Source organism: Channa argus, chromosome 6 (genome assembly GCF_033026475.1).
Source record: "Channa argus isolate prfri chromosome 6, Channa argus male v1.0, whole genome shotgun sequence".
In the NCBI taxonomy this organism is placed as follows: Eukaryota; Metazoa; Chordata; class Actinopteri; order Anabantiformes; family Channidae; genus Channa; species Channa argus.
In genome coordinates this window covers 19662929-19685418 of record NC_090202.1, presented here as the reverse complement: position 1 = coordinate 19685418, position 22490 = coordinate 19662929, and the positions used below count along the sequence as shown (strand labels likewise).

Sequence of the window (22490 nt, the reverse complement as noted above, 5' to 3'; positions counted from 1 at the left end):
TTTAAGTGTTAAATCATTTCACCATGACGATGTTTAAGAGCCAACTTTTATGAAAGACATTGTCAGCTGTGACAAAGTGACTGCTGACACTTTTTCCCCTTTAAAGTCAGGATCTTACTGCAGTCTTTACATTAATAGGAAATTTAGAGTTGGGGCAAATGCTTAGAAAGGTATTTTCTCATTTCTGGAAAAACACAAAAGTGATGGTTAAGGTGAAATCTCAGGCTTAAAGGAAGTCCATTCAGAGATCTGATTAAACACAGATTATTTTCAGAACTACCCCAAAATTAAGCTCAAAAGCCCTTTGACGTCACTGAAGTTGTATAAAACGGAACTGTGGCAAAGCGAACACTGTCATCCCTAAAGCTCTCTATACTGGACCCTCTGTCTGTCTCACTCTGTTTCTCCTAAAATGAACACACAAACACACAGATTCTGTGTATCGTGGTTCTTTCATCTGAGTCCAGTTGGGGAGTTAAACATTGACTGTCTGTGGCCTGAGATTTTATCATGGTGTTAAACAGCACACTTCCTGGAACTGGTCATCCCGTGAGTGTGTGTGTGCTTAAGTAAACGACACAAAATAATTTTCGTAGCCCATTTTCTGGAGAAACCCATAGTCACCTCTTTCCATGAAACTATCCTTGACCCTACTGTAAATGTACAAACATAACTGTCTATACATCAAACATAACTGACTCACCCACTCATCAGTTGTTTTCTGTTTTCTTCTGTCACACCCTGATAAACAAAACAGGAGGAGACAAGACCTTGACTGGCCTCAATCAGTGTGTGCATTGCGTGTCAACAGCATGCATTGGTCTCACTTTGTATGTTTTGCCTGCAGTAGGTTTGTTGGCTGTAATGTTACAGTTTACCTCTTAGACTTGGACTGTCCTACACTTCCTGTGACCTTATTTTAACGTTTCCAGTTTTTGTTCTCTTGTAAACCTAAAATCCGAATATAAGTTTAAGAGTTACTGTACAACTGCCAAAGACTTAAACAAATTATGTTTTTGCTGACTTCTTTACAGCATTATCTCTTGTCCAAAACAGTTGAAAATGCTGAAAACAGTTTAACCTTGACTTGCATGGCTTTCATCTACTGTATAGATTTAAAATCAGTCAAAATACTAAATATATAAGTTTGCACCTGACTAAAATAAGAGGGAACCCCTTTTCTAAGTTCCAGCTACTTACAGTGATAATGTGGAACCATCTTTGACCACTTAATCAGTTTGTATGAGGATATTAATACTGGAACACACATACACACACAGTAAGCACAAATACACTCAAAAGTTTGTATTCAATGTTCTATTATTAGCAACTGTGATATAATTCTTCCAGTCAGTCTATGGTACATCTCAGTCGCAGTATCAGCAGGTTTTCTACAGTACAATCTTTTTGTGTTAGAACTGGTAAACATGACTAAAACTGGAAAAGATGAATCATGGATTGTTGTTTTTCAGTCTTTAAATACATCTGCTTGGTGTTTTAGTGATGATCCTTTTTATTTTTCAGTCTTTCCAGAGGTCAAAAATGGCTCACAGGGAATAGTCCTTAGTGATTTCTAAAATTATCTCCGTCATCATGGCCTTGAGTGGAAGGAAAAGGATCTGGTTTCATCAAAACATTAGGTAGACAGAATAGATGGTAAGAAAAGATGGACAGTGAAGAAGGGCATAAAGGGCACTTTGTACTTTGTGTTGTCCCATGTTGAATAGCTGGCTAGCTGAGTGTGTGTTCACTTATGGAGCAAACCTTGCTTTGTGCATTGACTCAATCACAATCAATCTTTTCACTCACTGTTGATTAATTTGCTAACTCTTGAAGTTGATTTTTGTTTTTTATTTTTTTTGTTTCTCCCCCTCCCCTAAAAGTCACTTTGTTTTATCCTCTTGTCCCTCAGATGGAGCGTCCAAAAGGTTGTCCAGACATCGCCAGTAAGAAGCAGAGGCACAGAAAATAGGACACCTTAGGAAACAGCAGGTAAAACCACAAAAGCATTCTGTAACTTGTAATTATTATGATCTACATTACCGTGTGTGTAAGGGTGAGAGAGGAGGCGGCTGATTTGGTTGGAATTTGGCAGAGTAGGCCTCGTCCTGACAGGCGAGTAAGGTGTGGAAGTCAACCAGCATGCTTTAAGTTCAAGTACACCAAAATAGATATTTAGTGTTTTGTTTTTTCCCTTAGTCGGCTATGAGTTGTATGAAATTTTATTTTTTTACCTTGTAGACCTCTTTTCTGTAGTCAACATTGTCGTAAGTTATTAATCAAGTTTGAGCTGTTGACGCTCCTGGAAGTAAGTTCCTGGTTAAAAGTAATGATAGTTTGTGTTGTCTGGTGCCAGACTTTGGAGTGTTTATGTAGTTGTGTATCCTTTGCAGAAAATAACTATGCAGTACCTATTGCAAGTTCTTTTGGTTTTTTTTTTTGGTTTTTTTGTTTTTTAAATGGCACATAATTACAAATTTGCCCTGTGGAGCATCATTATATGTACAATATGAGGCACCATGTGTCCTTGGACACTTTCTAAAGAACTAACAGAAAACTACCCAAGAAGCCTTTAGGAAGAGCAACAGTGGCGGGGACATCTAATAGATGTCTTTTGTGCAAAAGAGAGAAACCAATTAGATAAAGATATAGGAACATGATAATGGCACTGATCTCTCGATTATTTTTTTTATGCTTTCAATTCATGATTATTCACTTAGTTTAAACAAATAACAATGTTGCATAAAGAACTTTACTGTTCAATTAAAAATTGTTTGAAGTTTTTCCTAAAAATGCGAAATTGAGAAAATGTGTCACATATTAAGAATGCATCATATTCAGAGGGGGTAGTAATGTTTTGGCCATCCTATTTAAAATAAGGAAGTGCCAAAACTTTAGAACCACCCCCTAATATAACGCACTACAATATGACTCCAACACCCACTAAGACCACAATAATAACCACATTACTTATATATAGTATGAACTTTGGAAAGTGAGAAATTATAACCTAATAAATGTATAAATCATGGAAGAGCTGCATTAGATTAGATTTCATTTTACAAGTGTACCTAATAACGTGGCCAATGAGTGTATACTTTTACATTGTGATGCACTCAAATAGTATTTCTCTTTAAAAAAAACTTGTGGACTATTTTATTTTTTTCATCCTGCTGTGGTAAGTAGTTGCCTAGTGAGCTGATTAGCAAGCCCTGCATCTAGCACAGATGTGGGGATTGGCTGAATGGCGTTGTGAAATTCACCATTAAAGTGCTGAACTGTAGCACTCTCAGCACTACTGACCCAATTTGTTGATCCAGCTGTGGGAGTATGTGAGTCCGCTGCTTATTAAGTGCAGAACAGCATCTTCATTATGAGTTCTCCTATTTAAGTCCTTTATTAATATGTAACAGCTTTAATAACCTGTTCCTGTTTGAATTCAGCTTAAAGCCCTAAAAAAATAGTAAGGCAAACTGATTAATGGAGTGATCAAGAAAAAGTTAGGGCATCTACTTGTCTTCTCCCGACTGGCATGTGTGCCTGCTGCAAACTCTGGCAAACACTGTTAATATCCGCCTCCTTCTCAAATGTAATACTTTATAAATGTGGCAGTACAGGTGCAGCTTTGAAATCTAGCAGCATAATAAGCAAATTTCCTGCTGTCAATCAGCACAGGTGGCCAATAACCACCAGCAGCATGGCTCCCACCTGTGCTCTGTGCCCACCCCCCCCTTCCCCTCACTCCTACCCAAATGTGGAAAAATGGCTTGATCCAATTACTCATGCTGTGTTCTGTCTCGGGTGATGTTACCACCAACACCATTATGTTATCAACACAAGCAGAGGTTGTTTTAATGGCATTGTGGAATCATGACGTAGCTTCTCATGAAAGAAATGAGGATTGTCTGTGCTGAGGGTTTTCTGGGGGGTGGGTGTGTGTGTTTTTTGTTTTTCCCCAGAAAAGACCTTTCTTCTTGCTTTTAGTGTCAATATTAAGCTGTTTGCTGAAATCCTTTTACTCACACAGTCATAGGAAGCCCTGCCCTTGCCCTCATTATTAGGAGTGTGTTTGGGTGGCATTGACCTCATGGCATGACCTTGCTACTTGAGATATTGCAGAGTCTGTGTAAAATTAGACTGCCCTGTGTCTTCAGTTGTACAATAGAACATGGTCTGCTACACTTAAATAATTTTAGAAAGTATCAGTTTACTTGTGTGATATATTTCATGTCTGCAGTACCAACAGATGCAATTATCTATGTAGATAACAAAGAGAACCCAATATACTTGTCTCTAATTCTTAGGGAAAACATTGGCTTGGGAGTGTTATTAAGTAATGGCCACGCTGAAAGGGGCTCTGTGGCAGGTCATTGTGTCAACTTGAGCTGAGCAGATGTATGGATGTCTAAACTGGAGCGCTGGACATCAGCACGTCATTTACCACAGTTATATGTTAACAGCAAGCCAGTCACCTCTATAGTGAAACGATAACCTGGAAATGGAAGCCACTTCTTAGCTCTGGCTATGTAAGATTCACTGCCATTGTGTGGCTCTCTGTATATGGGGGAAATACAATTGGTGGTTTGGCAAATTTACTGAAATCTTGGTAGTGTGTGTGTGGGATCCATCCCTGCTACACTCACAGTAAGTACTGTTTATTTGAGCTACGGCCATTTCATTACAGTCTTTCCACTGCAATAGTCCAGTGGAGGTTGTGTGACAGGTTGGGGTTTTATTTAAATCAATTTTCTATCTTTTCACCCTCAAAGAATCTTGTTGCAGGGAATCATACTTCCTGACTGTGACCTTGAACAACCCCTCAATCAGCTTTGTTGCATTTGGGTAGTGACTGTGGCACAGGAAGGTAGAGCGGTTGTCCACCAATCTCAGTTGTTGGTTCAATCCCCGGCTCCTCTGGTCACATGTCGAAGTGTCCTTGAGCAAGACAATGAACCCCAAATTAGTTGCTCCCGGTGAGTGTTGGCCAGCTGCATAGCAGCTGCCCCATCGGTGTATGAGTGTGTGTCTGATTGTGAGTGCGAATGGGTGAATAAGAAGCAGTGTAAAGTGCTTTGTGTGGCAATAGGTAAAAAAGCGCTATATAAGTGCAGTGCAGACCATTTACTTGTTTTTTGATGTAGATCTATCACTCCCATGGTGTGGCTGTGGTTTAGTGTCTTTTTGGAGAGGTGTTCAGACATACCAGATTTACTTTTTTAATAAACCAGAGGTTCTTTTTAAAATTTGAAGCATGACTTGCATGGGCTGCGTTAAAGGACAGAAGTCAAATTCAAGTGACACGTTAATGTGTCTTAGATTACCTTATCAATCTCAATCTGTCTGTTTATGCATCTTTACCTTTTTTTTTTCCTCAGTATCAAAGAACTTTATCGACATGTGTACCTTGCAAGACATAACTGCTAAGAGCTATTGTAGCATGGTTTTAAAGGTGCATACATGTTAAATGGTAAATGGTCTGCACTTCTATAGCGCTTTTCTACCTATTGGCACTCAAAGCACTTTACACTGCTTCTTATTCACCCATTCACACTCCCAATCACACGCACACACTCTGGGGGGAGCTGCTATGCAGCTGGCCAACGCTCACCGGGAGCAAACTAAGTTGGGGTTCAGTGTCTTGCTCAGACGTTGGCTATAAACATAGACCCCTGGTTGGATCCCACAACACAACTCACTGAATCATTAACAAAATTCCACAAAGCATTATGGGATCTACAGCCTAGTTGCAAAACTATAAGTATGATTATCAATTAAATAGAAAATGTAGTCTAAAAAGAATTGGGGGGGAATTGTCCAAAACATGTTGACTCCCTAATGATTGTTGTTCATAGTTTCCTCTTTGTCAGAGTTTCCAAGGAGAGCTTCCTCTGTCTTTTTCAAAAAAAGAAGCCGTTGTGTCAAATGGAACAAAGGGTAGTCCTTACTTCACCCTCACAGAGCAGCTATTAGTACAGTATCCAGCTCAACATCAAAACAGGATGAACCATACCATACTACAGTCGGCATACATAACTAGGCTGAGACCAAGGATGGCTCCAGATTTTTATTTTTTACAGTTTATTAAAATAAAAAGGAAGTAGTCCTTAATATAGCATGCACATACATCTGATGACATAAAGTATATTTATAGGAGAGTTTTTGTAAAAATCTTTCCCTGTCTGTGCTTGAATCATTGTCAAGAGTGGAGATGGTAAAGAAGACAATACTGTATGTGTGTGTGTATGTGGATATGCCTGCACTAAATTTCTTCACTTCCTCTTTTAGAGTCAGATTGGTATGTCAGACTTTGTATATGTTTTTTCCCCTCCTGCAGGCTCATGCATGATCTTTAAATAATAAACTGTGATTGTGGAGCTTCCATAGCCTTGTAAAGTTAGGGCAAACATCAGCCATCTTTGTCGGCCGTAGACATCTAGTTGTCAGGATAGCTGATATATATTTACTATAGTACTATAATCAGTAGCAGCTTATTTAAATGTGCTTAGGCACTGACCCTTGGGGCCTTACAAGTGGACATATGAAAACCACTGAAGATGTGAATAAGCCGTCCCTCTAGCCATCTATAGATCCCACACAGCAAAATGCAGTAAATCATGTGAATGTAGTTGTTTATTGTGGGGGCACTGTGTGATCAGTGTCATGTCACCCCGCTGCCCCTTCAAGCCTCTGTTTTCTAATTGAGCTCAGTGTGTGATAGGGCTTTTGGTGGGTCTGAGAGTGAGAGAGACAAAAATGTTATGGGGGGGTTGGTTGATTGTGAGGGTTGATGTTGGAAACACAAGAGGAGTGTTTGTGCAGGGCACGGGACTGTCCTCACTGGCATGCATGCACACATGCATACACACAAACACACACAGGCACGCGCCAAAAAACAGAGGCTTATTGTGGACGCCCAGCCCAGTTGGGTCTGCCCAGTTGGGTCCACCCACTACAGTCACACACTGTATCAGCCTTTGCCTTTCCATCTACCTCTTTCTGATCTCTCTCTCCCTCTTTATCTGCCAAAAATCACTTTTTCTTCTGCTCTGTCACTTCCCTCACTCGGTTTTCAACTTTTACTCTCGTTCCACAAGTTTGTAACATTATTAAGCCTTCTCATTCCTGCTTCACCTGTAAGATTAGCTCATCAGTGTGGCATTTGATTCCCTTGTGCCCTGCTTGGATCTGTGAGCATCTTTTTGTCTTTCCTCTGTCCCTTCTTCACGACAGACTCTTGAAAACATCTTGAATTGTCCTCCCATCCTCTCTTTCCTTCTTATCTCTGGGGGAGGTGCGAAAAGTCTAACAGTTGAGTCACGGAGAGAGAAATGCATTCTAGCACTGCTTATATTTGTCTCTGTGTGTATCCTGTGTGCTTTTCTTCACTTGTCTGTTTTCTGAAGTGAATCAGGCTCTGTGGAACATCACACTTGCACAGCCACCACTCCCCCACCGTCTTCCTCACATATACAGATGGAGATGGAAGCTAATAAGATGAACTCTTAATCTGTCTTTATTATGAAGATAGAAATAAGAATAGTTTAGGGTGTAAATGTACATTAATGCTTTTAAAATTGCCTATATTAAACTATTTCTCCAATTCTAGCTGAAAAACTCGTCCAGATGACATCACCTGGAGGAGTTTTTCATCAGGATGTCATCTGGGGGAGCTCTGGAAAAGCAGGTTGACCATGATTACAAACTCCATAGTGTGAGCAACAAGATAACAACATAATCCTAACTGAAGGTTCCTCCAAGTGACATCTTCTAAAGGCACTTTTTAGCTAAAAGTAGAGATATTTTGATGTACAGAAGGCAGTGGTAAGTTTAATGGCATTTATGTACATGTTACCTAAGTTAGAACCATAAAAAGCAAGTTCAAAATCAGTGAACGCATCCTTTAAATTCACACACAACACTATGACCTTTTTATAAAAGGAGTAATTATTGTGTGACTTGTATTACCCTACATTACTTTTATTTAGGTGGCTGTTAGCTTGCAACTAAGAACATGCACAGAGATGGTACATAATGGAACTGACTATTTTGTTGCAATACACCCTTGCTCATGCATGACACAGTTCAGTGTGTTCTGGGCAGGTTCAAACTGATACAGCCTGCTAGTGGAAGTTGTGAGATCATGTTTTCACCATGGGAAGTGTAGTACGTAATGTGTTTGCCGTTCAAGTGGTGTAACTTGAAGAGAGCATTGTTGCTAGGCAACTGGTACAAAAAAATGAATGTTGCTAAATGCTCTTGTAGAAGTGATGAATGATTGTTTTTGTTTTTGTTTTGTGGGGTTTTTTGCATTCAGGTCTGCTGTGGGAAGGCACTTTCACCAGCATGTTCAAACCCCAGTCAGTGATGTTACTGCAGGTGTTTTTCATCTGTTGTGAGAGCTATGGTTCCTGCTCAACATTAGTTGTATATTTTTAAAGTGCAAAGGCAATGAAGCATTTAGAAAAACTTGGCAAAATCCAGTATTCACATATGGGGGATGTATATTAACTACTACACTGGACACACCAGACATAGTGTGTCTTTATTGCCATTAGTGCATATTGTTGGTAGGATTTTACATCGCTGTAAGAGCTGTCTCTCCTGAGTCGCCTCTATCTGTGTCTCTCCATCCTCCCCCCACTTAGCTAATGGCCTGACCTGGTCCTCCTGATACAGAAATAGAAGGCAAGGATCACACATCAGACCCTCTTGTGTCATTCAGACTTGATATTGTCACAGTCATGAAGTCACAAATAATTTGATGCGTTTGTGCATATTTGTTATAGCTTATTTTCAGAAATAAGCTGATATGAGTGGTGTCTTTTCTTTCCTGTGATGTAACTACAGTCAACAGATTGGCCATGCAACAAGTATCACTTTATAACCTTCAATGTAATGTAGTAAAAGGTTAAGTCTTGCTCAGCACTAAATACCTCAGTGAAACGTCATAACCTAATAATCCATTATACAAGATGTCTATGCGTCATAAAGTCATGAATGTGATCTCAGTGATATTTGGCAAACCCTTCCCCTCCGGCAGCCCCTAATATCGGTAAGATGGTTGGGAGTGCTGGGTCTATTGAGTCATACTTCTGCTGGGACTGGAGACTATTGACACATTAGGGATGTGTGCCAGACAGAAGGCTGGGGCTCAGGCAGGAGAAAAGAGAACATTCCTGACAATCCAGAGAATGTGGTGGAATTTGTGAAAAGTAACATTTTAGCACTGTTTATTCTCCCCAAAGGACTGATTTATCATGTGTGCAGAAGAGTTTGACATCAAGGGCTGCTACTACAACTCCTCAAATCTCTTCTTTTCCTTATTTGAATCTAGTACAAAAGTAGACAAAGTAAAGAGTAATCGCATCAAGTTTTTAACTTCAATGGAGACCCTTTTCTTTCCAAGTTTTTGAATTTGTGATTATTTGCATATTAGCATTTACTTTTTATGGACTCGTCGTTTCTAAAATTGACTTCAGCTTCTGTTAGATTCTTAACACTTAGCATAAATAACTTGCCTGTGACTTTTTTCTTTTTAAATGAATGACTGACTGGGACTCTGCCTAAGGTTGTTGTCACTCACTTCCTGTCTACTGTCACTGCTTCCTGTGTCAGTAGTGGGTGTGTGCCACCATGTCACTGGAAGTAATTAGTATAATGGAGCCCTGTTAGCTGGATGGATTTGGTTATTTCACAAAGCACGGAAACGCACACTTTCACTCGCACCTGCTGCCACTCAGTCTCTTCATTCACATTTCCTGTCAGATGCAGGACGTATGGAGATACATTTTCCTGTCTGAGTTTTACGGTGGATTTGGTTTCAAGGTGCTTTCTGACTTCCATTATTGCTCATGATGTGTCTTTATCTGCACTAAATATGATTAGATTTGCAGCATCAGGAACTAGGTCACTGAAGTTATAAGTAATGAACTGTCATAGGCGGCAACAAAAATGCTATTTAACATATAAAAAAGGTTATAAGAAACTGTTGCGTCCTTAATGTCAGCATACTACAGTCACTTTGTACAAACACATACGTACAAATGCGTCTAGTCACTCATCTAGTCACAGTTAAAATGACCATTACCCCTGAATATGTGTTTACAGTCTACAGCCACCACCTACGTCCACTCCTAAATACAGTCAGTGCCGCTCAACTGGTGAGTCACACTGCAGCCACAGTACACAGACACACACACCCCTGCTGACAGTTTATCCACACTTCAGGCCGGGCAAGCTCATTGTTGGGCTTAACAGCTTTTCTATTATGTTACAGGCCAGTACACAGTAATATTTTGTCGGGTTTTTAACATAGTATGTGTATGGGTCACGACGCTATCAATGCTGTTCATTCACCTAGGTGTCTGGCACTGCTTCTTCATCTAGCGTTGTGTTGCAGCTTCATAAGCTGTGTGTTTCATTCTGTGCCTTTTTGTGGTTAGTGGCTGAAAGTGAAACAAGATAAGTGGTAGTGGCACTGTGATGCTAAAGGAAGTGGATCTATCAAATGAGATTGTGCATCATGGAATTAGGTATGAATGATTGATCATTCATTTCTTAAATAATTTTATTTATAAAATCCCAAATCTATTGAAAATGCTTCAAAGGATCCACTTGATTTACTCAAAATAGGCTTTTTTAGCAAAAATGTGTTACATTTGCATTGATATAAAACAGAAGTAGCAAATTATCAATTTTAGATCTAACAGCAGAACCTTTGGCATTTGTGAGTAAAATTATTGTAATTTATTGGCTAATTAACTCAACCATAATCAGTGTAAAAACTTTTATATAATAAAATGTAATTTATTTTGTGATCAATCAAATGACGATTTAGAAAGATGTGCAGGAGAAACTTCTATTTAGAGTATTGCATATGTGCTATCTAACCTACACGTGCGCACACACACATACTGATTCTGTTTTCTCAGGGCTGGAAATGCTGACTTAGGCAGTGTCAGTATTTCCCCATGTATGTCGCCATAATCATTTACGGGAGTGCAGTGGTTGTAGTGAAGAGTTCAAGAGGTCTTAGATCCTCTTGGTAAATTTTATTTTTAGTGTAATGTACAAGAATATGTGTCACAGGACCCTTAATCACCACATGTGACCTTTCACACACACGCACTATTTATGTTAGCCCTTGTTTTTCAGTCAGTCACACAGACGCATGGACACACACTCTATTGTAAAGAGCCTCACAGGCCTCTTACTGTCAGACAGAGAGCTCTTTAGAAAGAGAGTGCTGAGTAACGTCAGTGTTTAAATAACCATAAATGCATCTGGGCATCGAAACCTTCACAACATGTCACTGTCACAGAGAAGTTAATTGAACTATGAGTAATTATTTGCTTCGTCTGCATTATGAGCTATGAGTTGGTGGCTGGTTTAGTTAGAGTGCTGCCTGAGTTTATGCTCAGTCTTCCCATACTTCCCATGACAATATGTGAAAACAAATGGTTTGATTCTCTGTGATCCAGTAGCTTTTTTTTATTATTATTTTTCTAATTTACAGACAGTCTTTTCTAGTGGGTGTGATATATAATTGGACACAGAAGATTTGTAGCTGCTTGATACTTTTCTCTTTTTATAAACATGGTAGCACGTGTAAGTGGGATCATATTTCTACACTTTCAGACTCGAATGTAATAGTTTGCCTTGGGAGCTGTGCAGCTAAGGCTTATGTAGTGATACTTCTTTCACTTGTGCTGATATTGACTGGACAGATCCCTGCAGGCTCTTGTTTGTCACATGAAAGGTTCTTTCTCCCTGAACCTGCCAGCCCACTTGTTCTCGTGATCCTCTCACTGAAACCTGACCTTGCAGAAGAAATCTACTTTAGCTGTCTGCCACCACATCCTCAGTAATCCCGCACAGTGGTCTTTATACTATGTGTGAGAGTGACAGAGAGAGCAACAGTTTGTCTGCATCCCAACAGAATGAGACACTATTCAAGCTGTCTAGTGTGAAAACACAATCTTTGAAGCCTGTAATTGTGTGTGTGTTTGAGTGTGTGCACATCTGTTTCTTCAACAAAACCTGGTCATCCACTGTTGTCAAAGGATCAGACACACCAGGCGCCATATTACTTTTCATGTGTGTAACTGTGCCCCTTTTGTGATGTTGTATGGAAGACAATGGAGAGACTCCCAACTGTTCCTTTGAATGGTTTGTGTTGATGCATAAATAAAATTACTGTGAAGTGTAGTGTTTTGCTTTGTTTGCAGTTAGCATGCTGCAGAGTCCCCTTTTTAAGAGATGTTCAGGTAGCAGTCTACAGTCTGAACAACACACAAAAACACAGATTGTTTTCCATTTGCATGGCTAATAATGTTAAGTGGCTGAGATTGTGGCTCCAAATGCATCGCAGAAATTGCACCATCCTTGGATGCTTAGCATAACAGCAGCTCATCTGCTTGCAGCCTGAGCACTTAACTTGGAGGGGAAAGACCATTAAAAGCAATCAGGGTGCAATGGGTGGATCCAGAGGAAATGGAAATTGACCTATGGCCTAGTGGAAGAGTTAATGTACTGTGCCACTTGAGGACTAGGTAATAAGAAAAGGCAGGTGGAAGTGGTATGATGGTATAGCTGTGGTTGAGATTCAAACCCATTGAAAACCAGGCTGTGGGAGGATTTACAAGGCAGCTGCCTACCTCATACAGCATGCGTTTATTTGTCTGTGTGTGTGTGTTTGCTTTTAGTAATTGAATTGCATGTTTTCTGGGCTACATTATATGTGAAAAATTTGGACGATTTAAATGAAGCTTCTTTATTTATCATTGGCTGACTTCTCAAGCCAGTGAACGCATACAGAGAAACTGTGGAGGTTCACCCCTTCCTTCCTTACTTACTTGATAATTACATTAGCAGCAGCCGTTCCATGTTTTTCTGTGCATGCATGTGTCTTTAGGGACTTGTGCATGCACTTTTATGCATGTATTACATGAGTCATAATGAGTGTGTGTGTTTTGTTTTTTTGTGCTGGGGTGATGAGGAGAGAGCATGCTGACCTTTTGTTCTGTTTGCTTAGTGGGCATTCTTCAGAGTACTGGCCCTCACCCAAGTTAAAGCTAATGTTCTTCAACTGGATTTATAACTGTGCTGCCCCCACAGGCACACTGCATAATGTGCACCCATCAACATGTAAAGAAAAATTGTCCCTTTGCCACCACTATGCATTTTATTTTATTTTTTTGTGTTACTTTCATTAGTTCTTAGAAAAACGTGTCTACTTGGTAAAGGGCCGCTTTTATATATAGCCCTTTTATCAAAACTTCTCATACACACACACACACACACACTCGCACACACACTCGCACACACACTCGCACACCAATGGTGGTGGCTGCCATGCAAGGTGCTCTTGGGGTTCAGTGTCTTGCCCAAGGACACTTTGACACATAGTCGGCTAAACGCTCACAAGCCGTGTGTGTTTTGCATCTAAACCAGGAATAAATGGTCCCACGTATCTAAATTGCCTTTGAGGAATGGACTAAGAACTGTTTCGATCTGTTACTGTTACCATCTTGAACTGCTTTCTAGGAGATTGTCATGTTATCATTTATGAAAACATGACTTTGTAACATAGTTACATTTTTGCTTTTTAGGTTCTTTGAGGATTGAGTCATGGTATAATTTGCTTTGTTTTTGTCCTAAAGTTATTTTGTTGGCCCTCCAACCCTAGGCTATTATCTTCAGTTCTCTAATTAGGTTTTTAAATACTGACTTTACTTAAATCTTAACTACAAGCTTCAGTCATTAGAATAACTTATTGTAAACCTATTTATAGGGAAATGCATTACAATATTAAAAGATTAAAAAACAATGACAATCTAATGTGTATTTTTACTTTCTCCTTTGTCCTCTCCAGGTCCTTATGGTTGAGGTGGTGTGTGGTGCCCCTTGCCATGCCTCCTGCCATGACAGACCTCCTGGACATGTGGGCGGCCCACCCAGCCCTGGCCGGACAGACTCCCGACCAGATTACTGTGGACTTTCTGCTGCCCACCGGTATCTACATCCAGATGGATGTACCACGCGAGGCCACCATTCAGCACATCAAACTGGTGAGCAGCCCTGGTGTGGCATCAGTCTGGGATAGAAAAGGATTTGCAAGAATTGGTTATACTAAAAGCAGTATGTTGCTCCTGAGGTGAGGGTGTGAAACGTAACTGATGGCAAACTAATGTAGCACCCGAGAGAGAATTAGACTCATTTTTAATTTAATATATTCCCTTTTAAGTGTCCTGATGTGAGGTTGTTATCTTTACAAACAATAGGCCCACTGTCATAAGAATCTACAGCTCTCACACATATACATACAAAGTATACCTTGATGCAGCTGGTAAGTTAGACATGATCTAATGTCGGCTTTCACATAGATGGCTGTTGATGCTGGTTGGGTGTTTTTTGTTGTTCACTAGTAGCTGTTGCTGACAGAATGCAAACGGCTCATGACATCATGGGTAATTGCGGCTAATGAAGCAACGTGGAGGTCAGAAGTCATAGGCAGTCGTTTACAAAGTATTAAAAGTTTTGGGACAGTTGTTGAAATGATGATTTCACTGCTGATGTGACTGAAAAAATGGAAACCCTCTGTTTAAAACAATAAAATTAAAACAATGTCCTTACCATAACTACTGCTTAAGGCTAACCCCGAGGCTGTGCTTTGTGGGGGTGTTTTATTAGACTGTATTATATTGAAGGTTCTTTTAGTATTTTCTGCTTTTTACCTATAAACAGAAGCAAAAGGTTTAAAACAACCTTACAGTATAAATAAATCAATTCAGTCAGTCTCAAAATGAGCTTTTAGTTGAATCCAACTACCATAAATTGTGTACATTTAATAAGGTTGGTATTTAGAATTATCAGTATCACAGGCTGTTGTGTTGAACCACATGACGGTGTTTTTTTTTTCCTATTACTAAATGTACAACATTCACATGGCTGATGTTATGTGTTCTATATATATTCTTATAACATAGAAATCATGTCCTGCATTGACACTCAAACATGTTTTTTTCCCTAGACTAGCACTGTTAAATATAGCCTGAGGTGGTTGCTATGAGTGTCAAATAAATGTCTGCGTATGTTAGGTTTCTTCTGTCATCATTTTGAATCTCTTTAACTTTATCAGCCACATGACCAGAGTTGCAGGCTGAGTTTATGTTGTTTGACACTGGCAGATCAGGGCTCTTAGCAGTGATGTTTTACTTTATCTTTCATGGAACTATCTGCAGGTTTTTGGGGTGATTAGACTTAATTTATACTTGCATATGCATGCAAATTGATGTTTGCTGGCACACATGAGATCTTTATTCCCTGAGGGAAGAGTGTACAGAAGCAGCAGAGAGCTTTGACAGATTATACTGAAGCAGGAAGGTTGCAGAAATAATTGCATGTGGTTTATAGAGCAATGTGATCAACATAATATAAAATCATGAGAAGAAACGTTTGAGAAGGAAGATGTGGCCTTTACAACCTCAAACACACCAACCCTGTGATCATGCTGTGGGGACAAAATGACGTAAATGTTGGTGGACATATTATTCACATCCTGGTCAACCCATAGAGACCCTGTGTAATGTTGCCATGAGTCATGTTTGTTGATGACAATGAAACATATGCTTTAGTCAATATATTACATCATTTTATTCTGTAGGTTATTGTTAGCTTGTAGGGACCATTTAAAAATCCACAAACTTTTATACTTTGGGGATTTAGGTTCACAGTTCAGTTTTTCAAGTGTGTCTTGAAAGTATAGTCAGGTGCTCATATGATTAATGAAACGCGTCCTACTTGCTGTAGTTATTCCTTGTTTATTCTGGCCACAAAGATATTGCCTGTTAATAGAAGTGAGAGCAATCCTTGCTCTGTTCCAACATGTTGTCAAGGGGGCATCTTCCTAGGCTTTGTTAAAATGAAATACCCTTTTTGTGTTTACCAGTTTAGCTGCAGTAACAAAGAGTTTTTTTTCTTAACCATATTGCAACTTTTTAGTGTGACTAATCTGAAGCCTTGTTTTGCCTCAAAATAACTCTGTAACACATTTCTGCTCAAATAAGGACCCCGGTCCTTATAAGGACACTAGTCCGTATTTGAGCGGAAATGTGTTACCAAGGGCTCATCACTTGCACCAAAAGCACATTTTTACTAGTTACAACCCTATACCTTCACATATGCATAGCCAGCAAGTCAAAAAAGGATAGTTTTTATTTTTTTTTTTATTTATTTATTTTTTTCAGCTGGAGATATTCTAAGTAGGGTTTATTTAATTTGGCCTAATGGAGATGATGGGAACACTCCCTGTGGTTTTGTTGTGCAGAAGCACTTCACTAATACCCCAGCTCTTCTCCCTTATAGCTCTTATGGAAGCAGGCTCAGATGTTCCCACTGTTTCCTGCCCTGGGTGAGATGGAGAGCCACATGTTTGAGTGCGTCAACCAGGCAGCGGTGCACGAAGAACTGGAGGACGAAACCCGCCGACTGTGCGACATTCGCCCTTTCCTGCCAGTCCTCAAGCTAGTGACGCGCAACTGTGGCCGAGCAGAGCGCCTGCTGGACTCAAAAATCGGTGTGCTCATTGGCAAGGGTGAGGCTCCAACTTTTAAAGCTTTCCATCAGATTAAGTTGACAAATTATTATGTAATCCCTTACACACATTGCTCCCTGCTTGATTGATTTGTGTACTGTTCCTTTTTGACATTCCCAGTAAAGAAAAGCACTTAAGAATAGTTAAGTGGGACATTAAATCTTTTTTGCACAGAAGCCTTAGGCACCTCCCCCATTATGCCAAGTAACTCTCCCTCTCTGTACTTTTGCCCCACCCTTCAAATATGAGGCCCAGTTGCTTTCTATCAGTGAATCTTCTGTCTGATAGAGAAGCATGGGGATTGATTGGACATGTCTTCAATCACTTGTCACTTTGTATTATCTCTTGTGAAGATTAGACCTGTTAAAAGAGCAGGGGGGATTGATCACTACTGTAGAAAAGCCAGTCCTATGAGATGATTAAATGTTTGAAACTTCTATTTACTGACCCATTATTTCTGCAAAAGAGGAGAAAAAGATTTGTCATTTGTCACTAAAGCTCTTTTTTTCATGTCACCATAAAATGACAAAAACATTTATTGATTAAACAAGAAAATATTTGGTAGATTGATGTAGCTTGTTGTAGCTCCACTAGCTGCAGTTGCAGTGTGATACATGCACGTGATACATACGTGTGATGCGTACAAATGTATGAGAGAACACCATTTTAAAGATATAAGAGCCAGCGGTTTCCTTTTGTGACGTCACACAAACAGACACAGACATTCCATCCTCTTCTGTCCAAGGTATCCAGGGTTATTGAATTATTTTTTTCCATACAGACCTCTTCATAGGAAGATGGGGAAAGAGGGGGCACTGAGTCTAATTAAAGGAGACTCAGACAATATTGATGTTCTCACTTTGGTCCGACATGTTTTTTTCAAGGCTTTTGTCTAAGTAGAGTATACACGCATACCAGCCTCTTGCAGTGCACAGTAACAAATAAACAATCACACGACCAATAATTGGTTTCCTCCCCTAAAAACACACAGATCTGCTTGCATACTTATACAATGTAGCTAATGTGGTCTGGGGCCCCTCCTTCAATAAAAGTCATATGAATGTTAAATGTCAACATATTATTTTTATTACCAAGAAGGTATTGTGCATCACTGCTTTAATTTTAAAATAAAGACCCAAAAGGGGGAATAGAGAAACTGTCAGCCAAGCAGCAGTTTATACCTCTGTTTGGCAATAGTGTGAATACTCAGAATACTCTTCTTTAATCTCCTTGGAGACAGCTGTTTGTCTAATTTTTATACATTCATTATTTCTAGGTGCAAATGTCTGGTAACTAATGGTTTGTTTTGCATAAATGTGAAAGCCGGTGCATATCAAAATAAATGTTTTAGATAAAATGGTTATAAAATATTGCTGTAATCTATTCAGGTCACTTTATCTGAATAAGGATGTATCTTATTTTAAAGCAGTTTCCTTTACCAACTTCCTCTAGGTCTTCATGAGCTTGATGCCATAAATGACCAGGAGGTGAAGGACTTTCGTAGTAAGATGCTTCGTATCAGTGAGGAGCAAATGCAGCGAGTCCAGATGATGACATGTACAGAGTGGCTGCAGGCCTGCTTCTCACCCCAACTGGAGCCGGCAGCTGGGACAGCTATCACTGATGGGGCTGGTGATCGGCCGGCTGACCTGAAAGTCATTATTCACTTTGATCAGTCTCAGGTTAGTCTGTAAAATGTACGGAAAATGACGATAATCATTAGATGATGCAGAGTAAGTGGATATCAAGACCAAGTGCACAATGTATTTGCAATTATTCAGGATAGTAGGTTTAAAATGGTCAATAATAATGTAAATATTTTGGGTTATGCAATAATAAATGTTAAACCTTCCTTTTCTACCACCATGAATAAGCAGCTGAGCACAAATTAAACACTCTAAACGGTCACCAATATGACAGCCTGCTGTGTCAACAACAGTTTGATTACATTTTGTACCATAAACTACCAACTGAAAACTATGTACACACAAACATAGTTCATTCTTGTTTTTAATTAAATCAGCCTTGCTCATCTAGGGCACTGTGCAACTTGTTTTAATTTTATTATCAAACCCAAATTTAATTACTATGGAAGACTTCACTCTTGTCCTGCATTGTGCAAACCTCTCTAAACAAATTTTCATTACCTGATTAATAAAGCTCAGTTTTATAATAAGCTACTACCAGTATTATTTCCTTCGTAGTAGCAACCAAATCAGTTCTCGAGTCCTCTGCTTACCTGTCCTAGAAATCTTTGTTTTATCAATACAAGAACCTAATCTTGTAGAAATAAAATACGATTGGTTAGTTTTAATATTACCCCAGACTGGCTACTTTGTAGCATTTTGGGATAGCCATCTGAAAGTACTACAATACATCAGGGGCGCTTACTCTTGAGTAAAGACACATTATTCTTTCTCTTATAACCTTGATTTTATTCTAGTTGGATTGACATTGGAGGAAACGAATTTAAAATGCACATTATTTGAGAATATAACAAAATATAAAATTATCCTATACTGTACCTATATCTACAGTAAATCCTACAAAGCCTACAGTTGGATGCAAAGTTTGCAACCCAAAAGTGTTGACCTAAGAATGTGGTTTGTTTTTTAATCAATGTAATATTTAATGCACAGCTAGAACAAATGTCCCTTTTTCAGAAATTGGTTTTAGTTCATATTTAGTTGTTACGTTAGGTTTAGGGTTAAGGATTTCTAACTGCACTGTAAAGCATTAAACAAATCTGTATTCTAATCACTCACAAAAACCAGTAGTACAGCAGACAAAAACCACCTTGTTTGAGTAGCCATGTGACTTCAACGGTGAAGGCACATGTAATGTAGCTCAGACTCTTCTTCTTTTTGCTCACAGTTGGCCGCTTGACAAAAGTCACGTGACAATACTTAACTGGGTCGAAATCATCTGCAAAATTATGCCATCCTCCCAGACACACACATGCATGACAGCTCAGGGGACCAAAACTCTGATTACGATTAAAAATGCACTCTTCTTCTCCTCTTCTTCTTCTCTGAACTATCTGTCTACATCAATCTGTCGTTGTCTTTGCTTCTGTTTCAGAAATAATGTTATTTAATCATAAAACAGATGGTCATGTCCCTCCAGACTGTTGTGTATCAGCTTTGATCAACATCACAGGCACACACGCGTGCACATATACAAAGACTGGCCATCTGTGCCAATGCACTCAGGTGGACATTGACAGGAAGTCTTATTTGCGAGGTCAGACACAATAAGGCCCATTATAGACAGGAAGAGAGATGGTGTGGTTTATTGTTGTGAACATGACGGCCGTTCAGTAAACCTTGCTCATAGTGCTGTCCTTAAGTCTGTTCAGATGTTAATATGCTGTTCTTTGTCCCTCAGCACATTAACATCCAAATTTAACTACATCTTTAAAACATTTTCATGGTTAACAAGAAAATTTACTTTTAGAAATAGAAAATTACTGTAAATATTTGCTTTAGATTTTGTAGTTCCACAAAACATAGCCATGACCATCTTTTATTGTTAATTATTAATGGATGACATTTTTAATAAACCTCCAGTCAGTTATAATTCCATCTCAGGTACCAGGTCAGTACCAAGCTATAAATAGAATTAAGCTAAACCTTCACAACATATTAGCTTGGCTGTATGCCCATAGAACTTGGACAGCATGAATTCCCTCAACTACGAACATTTCATTGTAAGTGTTGTGTGTGCATGAAAGTGGTTTTGAGGTGTGACGAGCCTGTGTACATGGGTCTGCACAATGTTCACCACTTTTTCTTTTTTCAATTTTTCTCTTTAGTTTTTCTGCACGTACAAACTGGAAACTGTTTCATTATCTTATCACTATCTTATTTCATTTCAGTCTCATGTGATCCAGCATCAAGGCCTCTAGCAGCTTTTGCATATTTACATTTTCATGTTTGTCCCATTCTGCTGTTTTGGCCTCTTTTGGTCTTCTATTTGACAGAAATTAAAGCTATAATTTCACAAGGGTGCATCTATCTTTTCTTCTTTCTCCTGCAGGACTCCGCCAGTCTGAAGGTGCCATCATCCTGCACACCCACAGAGCTTATGGAGTTTGCAGTGAGGAAGTGGCTGACCACCCACGGCCCTGAGGAGGAGGGGTGGAGGGGTCAGTATGTACTGAGGGTCAGCCAGTGTCTGGAGTTTCTCTGTGGAGAAAACCCTCTGTTTCAGTACAAGGTCAGTAAATGCGTATTGTCCTCAATGATTACCTCAATAACAACCAAGAGCCTGTTAAATGATTTCAGGACGAGACACTGTCAACTGCTATTTTTAAGAAATTATTTAGGTAAACAACACTATGGCACATTATTATGTGTGAACCAAAATTTTAGACCAGATGCTGGCACTTTATTATTAACTGACTGACTAAGTCAACTGTGTACAGGACCCACTATCTAGGACTATTTTTTTTTTTATTGCATATATATCATATTACAAATTATTCTAAATATATACATAATAGTCGTCTGGCTAGTATATGCAGTGATGGAAAGATGCTGCAAACTTGTAAAGGACATATTAATCACACAAACTGCCACAATGCACAAAAATTACAGAATTCTAACAGGACACGCTAATATAGTCAAAACGGCTACGTACGTTTGCATACTGGAAAAACTGAAAAGCAGAAAGATATGCAAATCGGCTTACATGGAAGAGTTTACATTAGCCAACAATTGAGGAAGAACCTCAACCGCTCAGTGGACATGATCAGGTATTCTGATAAATCTGATGTTTTTGAGCAAGATTCTTTTATAGGAGATTCTAAATAATCTCATTTCATCTTATGCGTGAAGTGGTATCCCTCAAAGGTTTGCTTCGCCAATCCAGCTGCTTTTCTTTGTCTTGTCTCATGGCGCTGTGGACCAAAGTGCTTTTACTTGTTGCTCGTGGATTTCGTGAGATTAAAATGTCTTTGTTATGAAGAACTTCATTATCCTGCAGGTATCATGATTAAGATTTTCCCAAATCAAAACTCAACACACAGTGTATGAAATCAATAAGTTTAATAGTTGTAGTAGTCAAACACTGTTACTGTATGTATGTGTCTAAGCTTGTCCACTGGTTACATCAAGGAATTTGAATCAATTTGTGTTTATGTGCAGCTTTGCATCTTAATTTATCTACGTCCGCTTACAAGCGGTGAATAAATTTCACTTGCTCTGGCTTGTTTATTCCTCTGTCCTCAAAGTACTTAACCGCTCAAGAAGGAACTAGCTTTAACTGATTATCGCTCACATTTTAGTTTCCTATTTTGAAGTTGACAAAATAAAACTTGAAATTTTAACATAAATGTCCTCCAGAAATTGGGCATCTAGCTTTTTGTGTTAGGAAAGGCCTAAATGTGCACACATCAAAACACATCAAAAAAATGCATTCCTGTCCTGTCTTGTCCGCAGTACATCCGCATATGCATGCAGGCCAAGGAGTCTCCACACCTCACTCTGGTCCACACCAGCACCATCAAAGCCATGTTTGACAAGGAAATCTCTACCATCAGTGCGGTGGTTAGCCGCAAGTCCTCCAACCCACCTTTACCACTACCTCCCAAGAGAAGGGTTCCCACGGTTAGTACAGTGAATGAATGTTCTTCGTCTGTGTTGTTGTGGTTTAGTCTAATTTACATAACGTCTAGTGTTGTTTTCAGAGGAACAACTTTTCTGACAGCAGGACGTAAAATTAATTGATTCTTTTAAGGCTTGAGTGGCCAAATGTATAAATGCACTAATTTTTACTTCTTGAAAATTTTCTCACAAACGATCTTTAGCATGGTCTAATTTATGGCCAGTCCCTGCTTTATGTAACTTACAGTGCACGTTAATTTTGATCACTGATTATTTGATGTCAGCAGGTC

At 39.2% G+C, this 22490-nt stretch overlaps 1 protein-coding gene across 3 annotated transcripts in view; it reads left to right on the top strand.

Moving 5' to 3' along the window:
- The window catches only part of pik3cb (phosphatidylinositol-4,5-bisphosphate 3-kinase, catalytic subunit beta), a 45102-nt gene that overhangs the window by 7411 nt on the left and 15201 nt on the right, over positions 1-22490 (top strand). The window contains exons 2-8 of one of the 3 annotated variants that reach the window (XM_067507384.1): positions 1913-1992; positions 7607-7684; positions 13874-14069; positions 16366-16594; positions 18047-18276; positions 20633-20812; positions 22036-22203. In XM_067507384.1, coding sequence (XP_067363485.1) covers positions 13911-14069; positions 16366-16594; positions 18047-18276; positions 20633-20812; positions 22036-22203 — 966 coding nt within the window. In that variant the 5' untranslated portion in view covers positions 1913-1992; positions 7607-7684; positions 13874-13910. Of the gene's footprint in view, positions 1-1912; positions 1993-7606; positions 7685-7789; positions 7822-13873; positions 14070-16365; positions 16595-18046; positions 18277-20632; positions 20813-22035; positions 22204-22490 lie in introns of those variants that run through there. The other 2 variants (XM_067507383.1, XM_067507382.1) reach the window with 2 other exon arrangements.